The following is a 13,167-nucleotide window of genomic DNA, read 5'->3' on the forward strand; positions in this document are numbered from 1 at the left end:
TGCATTCCCTACAATGCCCTAGACAAGTGCTGGTGTATTTGTTATGAAATGAATGAGTTAAATGATGGATCTGTATCTGAAGTCCAGTCGAAAGGAAGGTTTAACAAAACATGACAATATACAGCAGAGATAGACACCACTTTGTGAGATATTAACAAGAAACAGCGAGACAGTTGTCACACCTGGAAACAACTTTATTTCTAACGGCATTATTACAAAACTGTGTAAATGTCACTTTTTGAAAAAAATATTGCTGGATAGTGCAATCACAAGAGGAACCAAAAGGCAATTAACTGACTAAAATCCCAGGGGATATATAGTCTTACATCGGTATAATAATGATGTATCACCCATTCCAATGTTAATATTAAGCATCTTTTTCTATCGGTACAATGACTGGCAGGACTTACGTCTGTGGCTGTGCGGGATCATCCCCTAGCGTCACACTCTCCCCCTGGATCTCATTGAAGCACTTCTCGCAGAAATGATATCTGCCAGGACACACAACTGGTCAGCACATTCAAAACTGAATTATTTTGTCACTGAAAGAATAGTCAAGTCTCTACGTTCTTTTTCCAAAAGGTGTGTAGTGATTTAGTTTTCCCATATTTAGTACTCAGGTACTTGTTTCTATGTCTCACAATCAAATGTGTGCAAAATAACGCAAGTCTTAGATGAATTTTAAAAGAGAGGGGGAATCCCTGAGCTCCCATTGCGAGTGTAAATGGGCCACGCTGCAGGAGCCCCATGCTGCCTGTCAGGCGGTGCTGTATCATTACTGCTGCTGCACAGCTCCATTCTCAAAGTGCCCCATCAAAAGAAGGAAAGGAAAAAAAGAAGGGAAAATAAATAAATAAATTCTTTGGGCTGCAGTTACATATTTCATGCAGCAGGAGGTGCAAGGAAACATGGCACGAGCAGTCATCTGCTGGCTTTCAACAGTTGAAAATTCAATGATACGCAACGCTGCTTGTGGCCTTAACTAAGGCTTTATATTTTCAGCTGTCTTACAAGAGAGGAGCAGCAGCACTCAACCCACAGTCTCTCAGTGGATGCTGAGCAAATAAATGAACACACTGCTTTCCTGCACTGTGTGGGAATGTCCTAAAACCACTGTTGGGCAGTCGTTAGTATGAGTGTTTTTCTGTGTGTGCTGAATGGTGATAAATGATGTTGTTATGCCATGCTGGACCTTAAGGCAGAGCCATGCCGGCCACAGCTGTCAGGGTAAACCCTTTACAGCTTCAGGGGACCACATCCCAGGGCCCTGGGAACGGGGACTATAGTTCAAACTGCTGCATTTATAGCCTACTAAGACACTTAATAAGCCACTGTGCATGCCAGTGACATAGTGTATGTAAAATATATACCAAATTATTAGTTAATGCAAGATTCAAATTCCATCAAGTGTAATGTTTGATCTACTTTATACCAATATATGAATTCACAGCCACCAATAATTGGATGTATATACAGCAGAGTCCAAAAGTCCACAGGAACTGGCTGTTTTCATCATTTATCAAAAACTAATACATTATTTAGAACTGATATAAACAAAAAATGTAGGTCTTTAAGAAAGGCATACACAAAACTGAAATGGTATGACTAAAATCTATTTTTTTCCTCAAACTGTTTGCTAAAATTGTTCTCAAGCAATATATTTCACTCAAATATTAACACATGCATGAAGGGTGAATTGTTTAGGTCTTTCAACAAATAACTGACTAAATTAATGTGATTCTCTATGTGTTACCGTCACTATTGCAAATGCCTTAAAGTTGAAAAAGGACCTCTGTTAAAAATACTTTCCAGGCGCTCATAAAAATATCATAAAGGTTAATGAAGCAGTTCAGGGCCAAACTCTTCTGAGTGCTACGAAGCTGTTGTGGTGCCAACATGTAGCTAAACTGAAAGTTTCTAGAAAAACATACACAATGGAAAACATTTCAAAGCTGTGACATTTCCATTCTGAAACTTCATTAAGGTTGTTGGATTTAGGTACATTAACAACACTGATGAAATGTTTTGCTGTTGCAGCTCAAAATAACCCAGTACCACTTTGTTTCTAAAATAGTCACCAAATAGCTACTTTTGTTTTAGGGCTATTTTGCTATTTCTAACTAAAAAGTGCCTGAATTAAGGTTGGGTCAATGGATGATGTCATCTTCCATTGCTGATGGTTGACAGCCATCAACCACTGGGCCCTCTAACATCATAACGTTGTGATTTAAAAAACCCCATTCCAGAAAAAAAGGTTACAATTCCACTGTCTCTGCTATACCATACAAATGTGCATTTATAAGTCATGCATTGCTTATTAACAGGAGTTTGTGCTAGGATCAAGCTAAAGCTCAGAATAATCTTCATGTATCCGAGGGAGGCATAACATTCAGGTCTCATGATAAAAGGCGTCTAGGAGACGGGAAAAAACTTGTTTGGGATGGATATACACTACCAGTCAAAAGTTTGGATACACCTTCTGTTTTTTCTTTATTTTCATGACTATTTACATTGTAGATTCTCACTGAAAGCATCAAAACTATGAATGAACACATGGAATTATGTAGTAAACAAAAAAGTGTGAAATAACTTAAAACATGTTTTATATTTTAGATTCTTCAAAATAGCCACCCTTTGCTTTGATTTAGGGCTGGGCGATAAAATGATAACGATAATTACCGCAAAATAATCTTTCCTCGATAGAAATATAAGACATGGTCGATAGAACTCATTCCATCCATGTGTTGACAGACAACACGTCCAGCCAATGATAATGAGAATAGCGCTGTGCCGAACCAATCATATGGCTGGAATAGAGTTACAGCCTTGTCAGGCTACGTTGACGCGCACACACACACAGAGCATAGGAGAAACAACCGGCATAAACATAAACACACGTGCTTATGTTTTTAGGTACTGCAGTGCACACCAGTACGTTAGGAGTGGGAGCGAGATATGTGAAAATTTGCAGAAAATGTTAACATGAGCGACAGCGTCTCCTAAGAAGACACCCCAATGACCACAGCCCAAGGCTCAAAAGACGAGCGCATTGTAGAGAAGAAAAGTCCGAGGAATTCGGTAGTGTGGGGATATTTTGGCTATTTAAAGTCCCACAAGAAGCAGAGTGGCGTGCACTGCAAACTGTGTCGAAATCATGTTCACACAGTCAGGTAAAACCACTAATCTTTTTTACCATCTGAAGCAGTGCCATCCTCTAGAGCACACACAATGCAAGACTTTACAGTCTCAGACCCAAGCAAGTGCTGGTGGTCCCCATAAAAAAAAAACCCAAAACAACAACTGTGTGATACCGGCACAACAACAGACTATAGTGTCCTCTCTCTCCAGCGCCATGCCTTACAACAAAAAAAATGAAGAGACACAGTGATATCACAAGTGCTATAGCCTACTTTACTGCAAAAGACATGATGTCAATAAGCACGGTCAAAAATTATGGATTTAAGCAGCTGATTAAAGTAACTGACCCTCGTTACTAACTCCCTAGCTGTAAACATTTTTCTCAGACGGCTCTTCCCAAGTTATACACAGAGTGTAGAGAAACCGTTGAAAAGGAGCTGCGAAGATCGATATCGACTGATATGAAAAATCGTGATAAGATTTTGTTCCATACTGCCCAGCCCTACTTTGATTACTGCTTTGCACACTCTTGGCATTCTCTCGATGAGCTTCATGCGGTAGTCACCTGAAATGGTTTTCCAACAGTCTTGAAGGAGTTCCCAGAGATGCTGAGCACTTGTTGACCCTTTTGCCTTCACTCTGAGGTCCATCTCATCCCAAACCATCTGGATTGGGTTTAGGTCCGGTGACTGTGGAGGCCAGGTCATCTGCCGCAGCACTCCATCACTCTCCTTCTTGGTCAAATAGCCCTTACACAGCCTGGAGGTGTGTTTGGGCTCATTGTCCTGTTGAAAAATAAATGATCGTCCAACTAAACGCAAACCGGATGGGATGGCATGTCGCTGCAGGATGCTGTGGTAGCCATGCTGGTTCAGTGTGCCTTCAATTTTGAATAAATCCCCAACAGTGTCACCAGCAAGCACCAGCACACTGTCACACCTCCTCCTCCATGCTTCACAGTGGGAACCAGGCATGTAGAGACCATCCGTTCACCTTTTCTGCGTTGCACAAAGACAAAGATCTCAAATTTGGACTCATCAGACCAAAGCACAGATTTCCACTGGTCTAATGTCCATTCCTTGTGTTTCTTGGTCCAAACAAATCTCTTCTGCTTGTTGCTTTTCCTTAGTAGTGGTTTCTTAGCAGCTATTTGACCATAAAGGCCTGATTGGTGCAGTCTCCTGTGCACAGTTGATGTAGAGATGTGTCAGCCACTAGAACTCTGTGTGGCATTTATCTGGTCTCTGATCTGAGCTGCTGTTAACTTGCAATTTCTGAGGCTGGTGACTCGGATGAACTTGTCCTCAGAAGCAGAGGTGACTCTTGGTCTTCTTTTCCTGGGACGGTCCTCATGTGAGCCAGTTTCATCGTAGTGCTTGATGGTTTTTTGTGACTGCACTTGGGGACACATTCAAAGTTTTTGCAATTTTGCGGCCTGACTGACCTTCAGTTATTAAAGTAAGTAAGACTGTCGTTTCTCTTTACTTAGCTGATTGGTTCTTGCCATAATATGAATTCTAACAGTTGTCCAATAGGGCTGTCAGCTGTGTACCAACCTGACTTCTGCAAAACACAGCTGATGGTCCCAACCCCATTAAGAAGGCAAGAAACTCCACAAATGAACCCTGACAAGGCACACCTGTGAAGTGAAAACCATTTCAGGTGACTACATCATGAAGCTCACTGAGAAGGCCAAGGGTTTGCAGCGCTGTCAACAAAGCAAAGGGTGGCTACTTTGAGGAATCTAAAAATAAAACATGTTTAGAGTTATTTAACAATTTTTTCTTTGCTACATAATTCCATATATCTTGCTTCATATATTTGATGTCTTCAGTATGTATCTACAATGTAGAAAGTAGTAAAAATAAAGAAAAAACATTGAATGAGAAGGTGTGTCCAAACTTTTGACTGGTAGTGTACGTCTCTGGTGGGACTCACTTCCTAGATCAAAGGGGAATTCAGGGATTTTATTATCATTTTCATTAGCCTATACCATATAGAAAAGGACAAAATGAATGCACTCCGCTTCTATAGCTACTACAATCAGTGTTTTCCACTGCAGAGGCTGACTACAACTGAGTGTTTGTCCTCTTAGATGACTGAGGCATGAGACCTGTGAAAAATATGATTCTGAAATGTTCCCGCAGTTCTGATCATTGCCCAGGTCATACCAGCAATAATGCCTGTTTATTTGAATAGACTAACAGCAGCACACTCCCAGATGACACACAAACCGATCATCAACACCAACCAACCAACACCAGCCTATGAGTTGGGACAGAACAGGGATGAGGATCACAACCAAATTGGAACAGAAGCCTGTGTCTTTCGAAGCTGTGACTTTATCCACACTGAAAGCTAACCCTTGTTATTGTTAGGCTGCATTGAGTTACATTATGGTGTGTTCAAGCTCTACTCATTAAAAATGAGTATTGGGCAAAAGTACATTTTTGTGGCAACACATGCTCAAATGTAATCTTGGAAATTTTTGTCAAAACACAGCTGTCCTAAGGAGCAATTTGTTGATTTTTCCACAGTGATGTAACATAATAAAAAGGGAATTATGACCTGTTCACCTTACAAATTCAAGGCGTCTTATAATATATAATTAAAAACACTGGTGTCAGTTTTTTTTTTTTTTTTTCCCCAAATCAAAGCAAATCGTCTGGAGCCCTGTTGGTCAGAGAAACAAATGTAAAGAAAATCCTGCATGGGTACCTGTTTTGGTAGCTGTAGTATGTGCCTCCAGTGGGTATGGTGCACAGCTGCTTGCCGTAGCAACACAGGGTTTGAGGGGAGAACTCGTACTGCAGAGGCCAAGGAAACGGCAAGATGTGAGTTAAAAAGCAAAATTATTTTTTTTTCAAACTCAACAGATGCGGCATAAATCCCTACTTCAGATCAAACCTCATCTATGATTTTAACTACTTTGCTCTGTCATTCATCCGCTCGCTCCCCCCGTTCTCCATCTCACCTTCCTGCCGCAGCAGTAGCCCAGGCCCTGCATGACGGGGTCGATCTCAGACTCAAACACCTCAGCCAACTTGGAGCAGTACTTGTAGACGCGGGACGTCTTGCGATTGTAAAGCCAGGCGTTGTTGAACATGAGCCAGACGTCATCCACATACTGCCAGGGCTCTTGGTATTGGCCTGTGTCCAGCTTGCGTTTTATTGTGGACAGGTCTATGGGGTTCTTCACAATGTCAAAATAGTCCTGGAGAGACACAGGCAGACACAGGGATATGTTCCTGGGTCAAACATTAAATGGTACTGATGAAATTCTTAGTGTCTTTTATAACTCTTGTACAACATTTAACAATATGAGTGATATTTGGTGACATCTCTGATTTCTCTGTTTTATTTTTTTTACTGAATAGTTGGTGGGATGACTGAGATAACTTCAATCATCCGCTAAGACCTGAAGTTAGCCATTAGATGAGCTGGGCATTTCAAATTCGAGACTCAATGCTTACTGCCAACGCATGTTTGGGATTTGATTCAGTGAGTTCATAAAAAGGCCAACAAAAATATATGGAAAATTAAAAACAAAACAAGAATAGAATAAATCTAGCAGAACATATGAACAGTCAGTTCAGTCAGTTAAATCAGTTAAAATGAATACATTAGAAAAGTTAAGAAATAAAATAAAAACCTCTCATTAAAATAACATGACCAGTGCGTTTAAAAGACACCTGCTCATTACCTGGGCATTTACTGTTTGTTTATGATGTGCAGACGTATGGTTGGTGAACTGTTCAGCAGTTGAATAGTTTTGCACTTCTGAATAGTTATGTGCTGTTAAGAAAGCCTGAAGTTCTGGTTTTCAGAGACTTGAATCTTTTACCGCAGGGGAAAGGGATTAGAAGGGGGTGTCTGGAGGCTCAGTCTTACAATATTTTCAGTCCTTTTTGTCAAATGCAGTGGGTGTAAAATGTACAAGATGGAGCTTAACTCACATGCAATTACTTTCGACACTGAACAAATAATTCTGTCCAGATGTTTCCTTCACTGACCTGTGGAGTTGCCACACCAAGCACTTACTGAGAATTGTGGTGATATGTAAACATTGACTAGTATCGCAAAGGTCAAGTTATTTGGCAGAAAGAGAGGTCTGCATTTGATGACAAGTAACTCCAACAGCCATGATTTGCCGGTGTCTAATATGAAAGAGTGATTTTGTCTGTGCACCACCACTGGTTAACAAAAACACATATCTTCGCTTTTTTACTTCAACGAGCCGATCATGCTGTCAGCACGGTGAAGAAAAAAAAAGCCATCCTGATGTAATTCCGCATTTGGTGTACAGTTGTTCAGCGAGATCTCAGTTTAACACAGTTCAGCGATATTCTGTCCACTATTTGTGAGGATGGCAAGCTCATCTTGCTTGTTGGGACATCAGTAAACATCTGGCTCAGTGTAAACCCATGATACACCAGCAATTTTGGGGGTAAATTTAGTTTTAAATTTTCATTTTTTTTTTCCTGGTAATACACTCTCACTGAAGGCTATGTGTCAGTTGGAAATCTAGCCGAGCTAGACTGGAGAGCAAGATCTTCTGGAAACGGTTCAACTTTAACTAATCAGACTTTAACTACAGCCTCCTCGCCTTTGTCTGTCTTTACAGTTATCTTCTTGACCATGTCCTCTTTTTCTTCGTCTTTACTATCAAATAAACCGAAAAGAAATTGTTAATTGTAAATTGATAATTTACTAATTCTGGGCAACTGATGGTTGATAATAGCAAGGGTTATAAAAGAGGTATTCTACATTGTTAATAAAACTACCTGAGCCAATAAAACACCTTAGAGTAGATAAAAATAAAGACATATTAAATGATTATCTTTTCAGTAGAAAAAGAAACCAAAATGACAGTGATCCAGCAGTCTCTGCCAGTCCATCCATTTCCAACTGTCAAATTTGTCAGTATTCGGTGCCGACAAATTTTGCCCTAAATTTGCGCACATAAAAAAACAGCACCAGCTTTTCCTCCTTGCTTCCTATGTCAAGGCCAGTGATTGCAGCCGTGCTGTAGGTTTGCCTCTGTGCTAGTTTGTAAATTTGTGTAGTCGACGAGTTAGGCACTGGTTTATGATGGCCTATACTGTCACAAATATTGAGAGGGTCCAATATATTTCATTTGATCATACAATTAACAGAAACCACTTGGAAAGACAGAAAAACTACACAGGTTAATAGACAGAGCAACACCAAGTGGCTATACGCAGCACTACTGTTTCCTTTATCACCTACTTTACAGAAAATGTTCACACTTCAAAAACAAATGACACCACTTGCAAATGAGGTAATCATGGTATTTGTTCTTTGGATTATTTAGTACTCTCACACAGGAAAGTCAGTCTTGGAGCAGGAAAACTTGAACTGTTGACATAAGAAGTTTACGAACAGCTTCCCACGACATTTCAAAACTTGTTTTGGAAGAGTTTCATTTCCCTTGATATTTCCACCACTTAAAACATACGTATTTGCCATATTCTATTCCATGTTTTTTTATGATATAGTGATGTCTGACTGCTTTCAAGTTACACTAAAAAAATGTATTATTTAATCTATAACCTGGGGATACAGACACATTCTATGTTATGGAGACTTCTGAACGGTTTGGCTGTAAGTTTAAGTTGGCAGTTCCAGGTTTTCATCTACACGTTTTCGGTCAACTTTTTTGGAACTGGTGTTGCCAAGGGGCATGTTAGAAGTGCCCAGCAATGCCTACAGAGATTAATTCAAGTTATCCACGCTATCAGGGATGGGACTTTGGACAGTTTTGGCTGATGGAAACGGCCGACGAGTTATCAAGGGATGATGCTTTGTGTGACAGGGAAGAGTTTCCCAGAGCACAGGTGTCACTGTTTAGGCATCACTAACCTGTCTGACTAGCTTTTCCTACGCTAACTGAGCCAGTAACTGTGACAGCTGTATCATTTGGGTCAGCAAACACAGGTTGTGTGCTAAACCTAGATTGCTTGGAGAAACCACAGTATGTTGCCTAGTAAGCACTATTTAAATTGACTGTTTTTATATTTGATATTAAATTTTAGACTTGAGGAAATGAGGAAGCTGTCACAGGGTCATTCTGCTTATCAGTGTTTCAAAATCATAGAGTCTGTGAATAGAGAATTAAATTTCTTAACTACTAAAATTATGACTCTTTCTGACTCCTTCAAATTTTACTGTAAACTAGAGACAAAATGAAATGTGCTTAGAGGTTATGAAGTCATAGGGTGAAAATCTGCTTTAAGTGGGCTATGTATGTATGTTACCTACCGGGATGCCCAGCAGCATGGGGTCTACCGGTTGTCTGAAGGGCAGTGACTCTGGGTCCTGCCTGTAGAGAGACTCCAGGGTGGGCATCAGAGCTTGGCGCAACTCCTCAGGCTTAAAAACTGAAGTGAGAAAACAAATAAAAGATAAAGATGTTACAAAAAGGGGAAGCCATATAACATGAGGAATATCCATCCAGTGTTTGAAGTCACATTTTCTGCTGCTCTGAGGCTTTCCTAACCTTTCAAAAAATGAGCAAAAATCTTTGCCTTATCCTATAATGTCAAGTTATCATTGAGAAACAAACATTAGGCCATTATTATGTACTTGTCTATAGCTAATGAGGGCTAGCATGCGACATAAACATACATTTCTCCATACGGCTTAGGAGAGTTCTGGACATTTGTAGCCAAGCCTGAGACCTTTTCAAAGCATGATTCATACAGAAGACACAATATTACCAAATTCTAACACTAGCCCATTAGCCATTGTTTTGTCTTTTTTATGTCACAATGAAGCCATCACTCCTGGCCAGTTCACAGGTTGTGATCTATATTGAGTCACCCATTAATATTCAAGTTTACTGACAACCAAAATGGAAAGGCATGCCAACTACAACACTAACAACACATGACTAATGTTACAAACATTTCACTGAAAACTGAGAATATGTGACAGCCTGAGTCAGATGTAACACAAGGCAGGCATCTTAACATTACTAGGAAAGACGAGAACTCCTTCCCTTCCCCTTGCTTGCGCTGCAAATCTTCTCCATCTCTATTTATTAATGAGAGGTGCTATACGAAAGAAAATTTCACTGATCCCTTAGCTCTAGACTCACTTTTCCTCCGTGACTGCGATGGGGATGAGGAGGTTGTGCTGTTACAGCCTCCATCCTCCTCGTCTTTGGGTTCTGTCTTCATTTCCGGCTTCTTTTCCTCCACCTCCATTGGCTCCTGCTTCTCCTCTGGCTCCTCCTTCTTCATTGACAGTGAGCCAGAGTCATCTTCGGTCTACAAATGGGGAAAGGAGGGGAGGGGCAACTGTGATTTTTGTCCTTTTTGTCAACTGTGCAATCACAGCTACAACTGATGAATGGGTGAATGAATCATTGGTGTAAAAGTGCCAATGAACACACATCATCACCCACCTCCATCTTGGGCTCAGTCTTGCCGCCACTGGCCTCAAAGTCCTGCTGGTCGTGGCGCGGCTCTGCTTTGGTCTCCTGGACAGGCAGGTCCGCTCCAGCATGCTGTGAGTGTAGGTCAGCACTGGCAGCTGAGGCCGGGGTGGGCACCCGGTTGTCCAGACTGGCCCCTGGTTGAGATAGCTGAAAGAGGGGAGCAAGGGAGGGAAGGAGAGAGAGAAAGAGAAAGAAAATACATGAGACATTGGTGACAGCTCATTGATCCCTTGTTTGCATGCAGGGTTGAAGTTATGACGCGCATGAACACCTCCCATTTGCAATTCATTGCTCCCAAAAGTCCAATGATGCGATAATCCCATTGTGATGAATGCTACAAACAAAGCGGTGGAGATGCAGTTATAAGACAAAAAAAATGGCTGAGTGTGGGTGGGACAGGTTGGTTCATGGCAGTCAGAGGGATGGAGTTTGGGGGGGGGGGGGTTATGGGTCAGAGTGGAGGGCATGCGGCGGGTCTCAGTCTCACCGGCGTGGTAGGGGGCTGAGGCGGGGGCTGCGTCTGTGCTGCTGCGGGGAGCTCCGCCTGGGTTTGGGGCTGGGTGGGGCGGGGTGGGGTGGCACCCTGGGCTGGGGCGGGGCCAGGGAGGGTGGGGGTGGAGCTGCGGCTGGAGGGCTGGGGGTGCGGCAGGTTAGTGGCCCCCCCAGCCGAAGAGGCAGAGGAGGCAGCGGGCGGAGGCGTGGAGTGCAAGGGGGTTTGGGAGGAGGCTAGCTGCGGGCCCAACGAGGGGCCAAGCGCATTCATGGGGAGGTTAGCACTCTGCTGCTGCTGCTGCTGCTGCTGCTGCTGGAAGGACACACAAAAAGGGCAGGCGGACACGGACACACACACACATACACAAAAGATAAGCAGACAAACACAATCACAAGGTCAGACAGAAAACAAAGACAAACAACACCACACAGAGATCTGGGTTTAGAGAGCACCTCGTGATTGGTATGAGAATAATTCAAGAGCAAGTAGTAGCTAGTATGGTTGGTTAAGGCAGGTTCAGATTAGTTCCCCAGCAGCTAGTCTGAATTAGCGTAACTTAGTAGTGAGTCTATTCCTACAGGAAACAGGCACCCCATCAGTCACCCTAGGTCACCACCACTCCACACACTGTCTCCGTCCATGTCTCACCTGGGTGACTGCAGCCTGTGCTGGTGGCTGGCCCATGCCAGGCCCCACGGTAACATTCATGGCACCCGTGGCAGCAGCGACAGTGGCAGATCCGGGTGGGAATTGGGTCTGAGCCAGAAACTGTCCCTGGGTAGCCGTCTGGCCCGTCATGTTGCCTCCACTGTGAGTTGCCATCATGCCCTGGGCCTGGGGCATCCTGGAGGGGGACATGCCCATCTACACGACAGCAAAAGGGAGGGAAAAGGGAATGGAATGTTACCATGAGCAGACCAGCAGGATGTATAGAGAGAGGTTTCAGTGACCACACCAGAAACACATGCTTTTGCAAAGGTTAATCATGCTGAGGTTCAGCATTTTCCCTAAATGCTGACAGTCAGTTTAAACTGTACACTATAAAACAAAGAATAAAATAACAAAATATCCACTGTTTGCCTGTAGTGGTCTCACACAACTAGAGAGAGTTGAACAGGCTAAGTGTGTATTTTTGCTTCACTGATACGGCCACTTAATTCATCTATAAGGGCTAAATAGGTAGCTTCAATCCAAAATAAACAAACTCATTAAAATTACTTTCAAATTTGTCATCAGCCCCAATGATGAATGCAACCATTCCCAAAGCACTGTTTGTGTAATGTTTTCTTGTAGTCTTATGAAGTTAGGAAGCTTTCTTATTTTCATTTGCCAGGCAGAACTATTGCTCACGGAGCAAAATCATATTTGTCAGGAAACAGAGTAGCTTCAAAAGTGTCTGCACACTATCCAAGTTTCCTTTCAAGTGTCTTTTTGATCGTGCTGCTAGTCATTTGAATGCACAGTTAATGATATTAGTGATTATTGTTTATAAATAACTTCAAAGCAAAGTCAGATAGCATCATTACATGATCAATCTGAGGCTGGGTCGCACTTTTTTGCTAAGCATCTTCAGGGAAGGCTCTGAGGGTGACAGGGTGAGGGTAAGGGTCAGACAAACTAACAGATGTTTTTGCACTTCATGAAGTTTTTGGTGTTTGTGTGCAGTGTGAAGTAACGTCAAAACAGCAATATAAGGATATTAATTTCAAGAAGTCCAAGGGATCATGTAGCTGCTATGTGTTCTCATAGACATTCAACACTTGAGGTACGGAAAGAGTCTGGGTGCCTTTTTCTAAGCTTTGTCTGAGGGGAGGCCCACAGTCTCAAACTTTGAAAAACCCTGGTTTAGCTAGTCAGCATCAGGTGCTCAAAGTATGTATGTAGTGTGGGGATCCTGTGGAGCAGAATTCTGCAAGAGGCAGGCTATACAGTGATTAACTGTGGAAAAGGAGCCCCCAAGAAAATAAAAGACAACAAGCATCAGACTGAAGAGACCACTGCTACAACAGCCAGCGCAAATTCCCATAACCATAGCAACAAAGATGCCCCAGGGTTCCTTGTGAATCGAGCATGC

At 42.3% G+C, this 13,167-nt stretch overlaps 1 protein-coding gene across 6 annotated transcripts in view; it reads right to left on the bottom strand.

Annotated features, from left to right (window-relative positions):
- Window positions 1-13,167, bottom strand: part of crebbpa (CREB binding lysine acetyltransferase a) — a 64,875-nt gene that overhangs the window by 12,178 nt on the left and 39,530 nt on the right. For 2 of the 6 annotated variants that reach the window (XM_030058417.1, XM_030058401.1), the window contains exons 13-20: window positions 11,742-11,957; window positions 11,088-11,405; window positions 10,568-10,747; window positions 10,259-10,430; window positions 9,421-9,539; window positions 6,113-6,352; window positions 5,857-5,945; window positions 411-491 (exon numbers count right to left, since the gene is read on the bottom strand). In XM_030058417.1, the coding sequence (XP_029914277.1) occupies window positions 411-491; window positions 5,857-5,945; window positions 6,113-6,352; window positions 9,421-9,539; window positions 10,259-10,430; window positions 10,568-10,747; window positions 11,088-11,405; window positions 11,742-11,957 (1,415 nt within the window). The remainder of the gene's footprint in view (window positions 1-410; window positions 492-5,856; window positions 5,946-6,112; window positions 6,353-9,420; window positions 9,540-10,258; window positions 10,431-10,567; window positions 10,748-11,087; window positions 11,406-11,741; window positions 11,958-13,167) is intronic. The other 4 variants (XM_030058432.1, XM_030058426.1, XM_030058409.1 and 1 more) reach the window with 4 other exon arrangements.

Source organism: Myripristis murdjan, chromosome 1, assembly GCF_902150065.1.
Source record: "Myripristis murdjan chromosome 1, fMyrMur1.1, whole genome shotgun sequence".
NCBI lineage: Eukaryota > Metazoa > Chordata > Actinopteri > Holocentriformes > Holocentridae > Myripristis > Myripristis murdjan.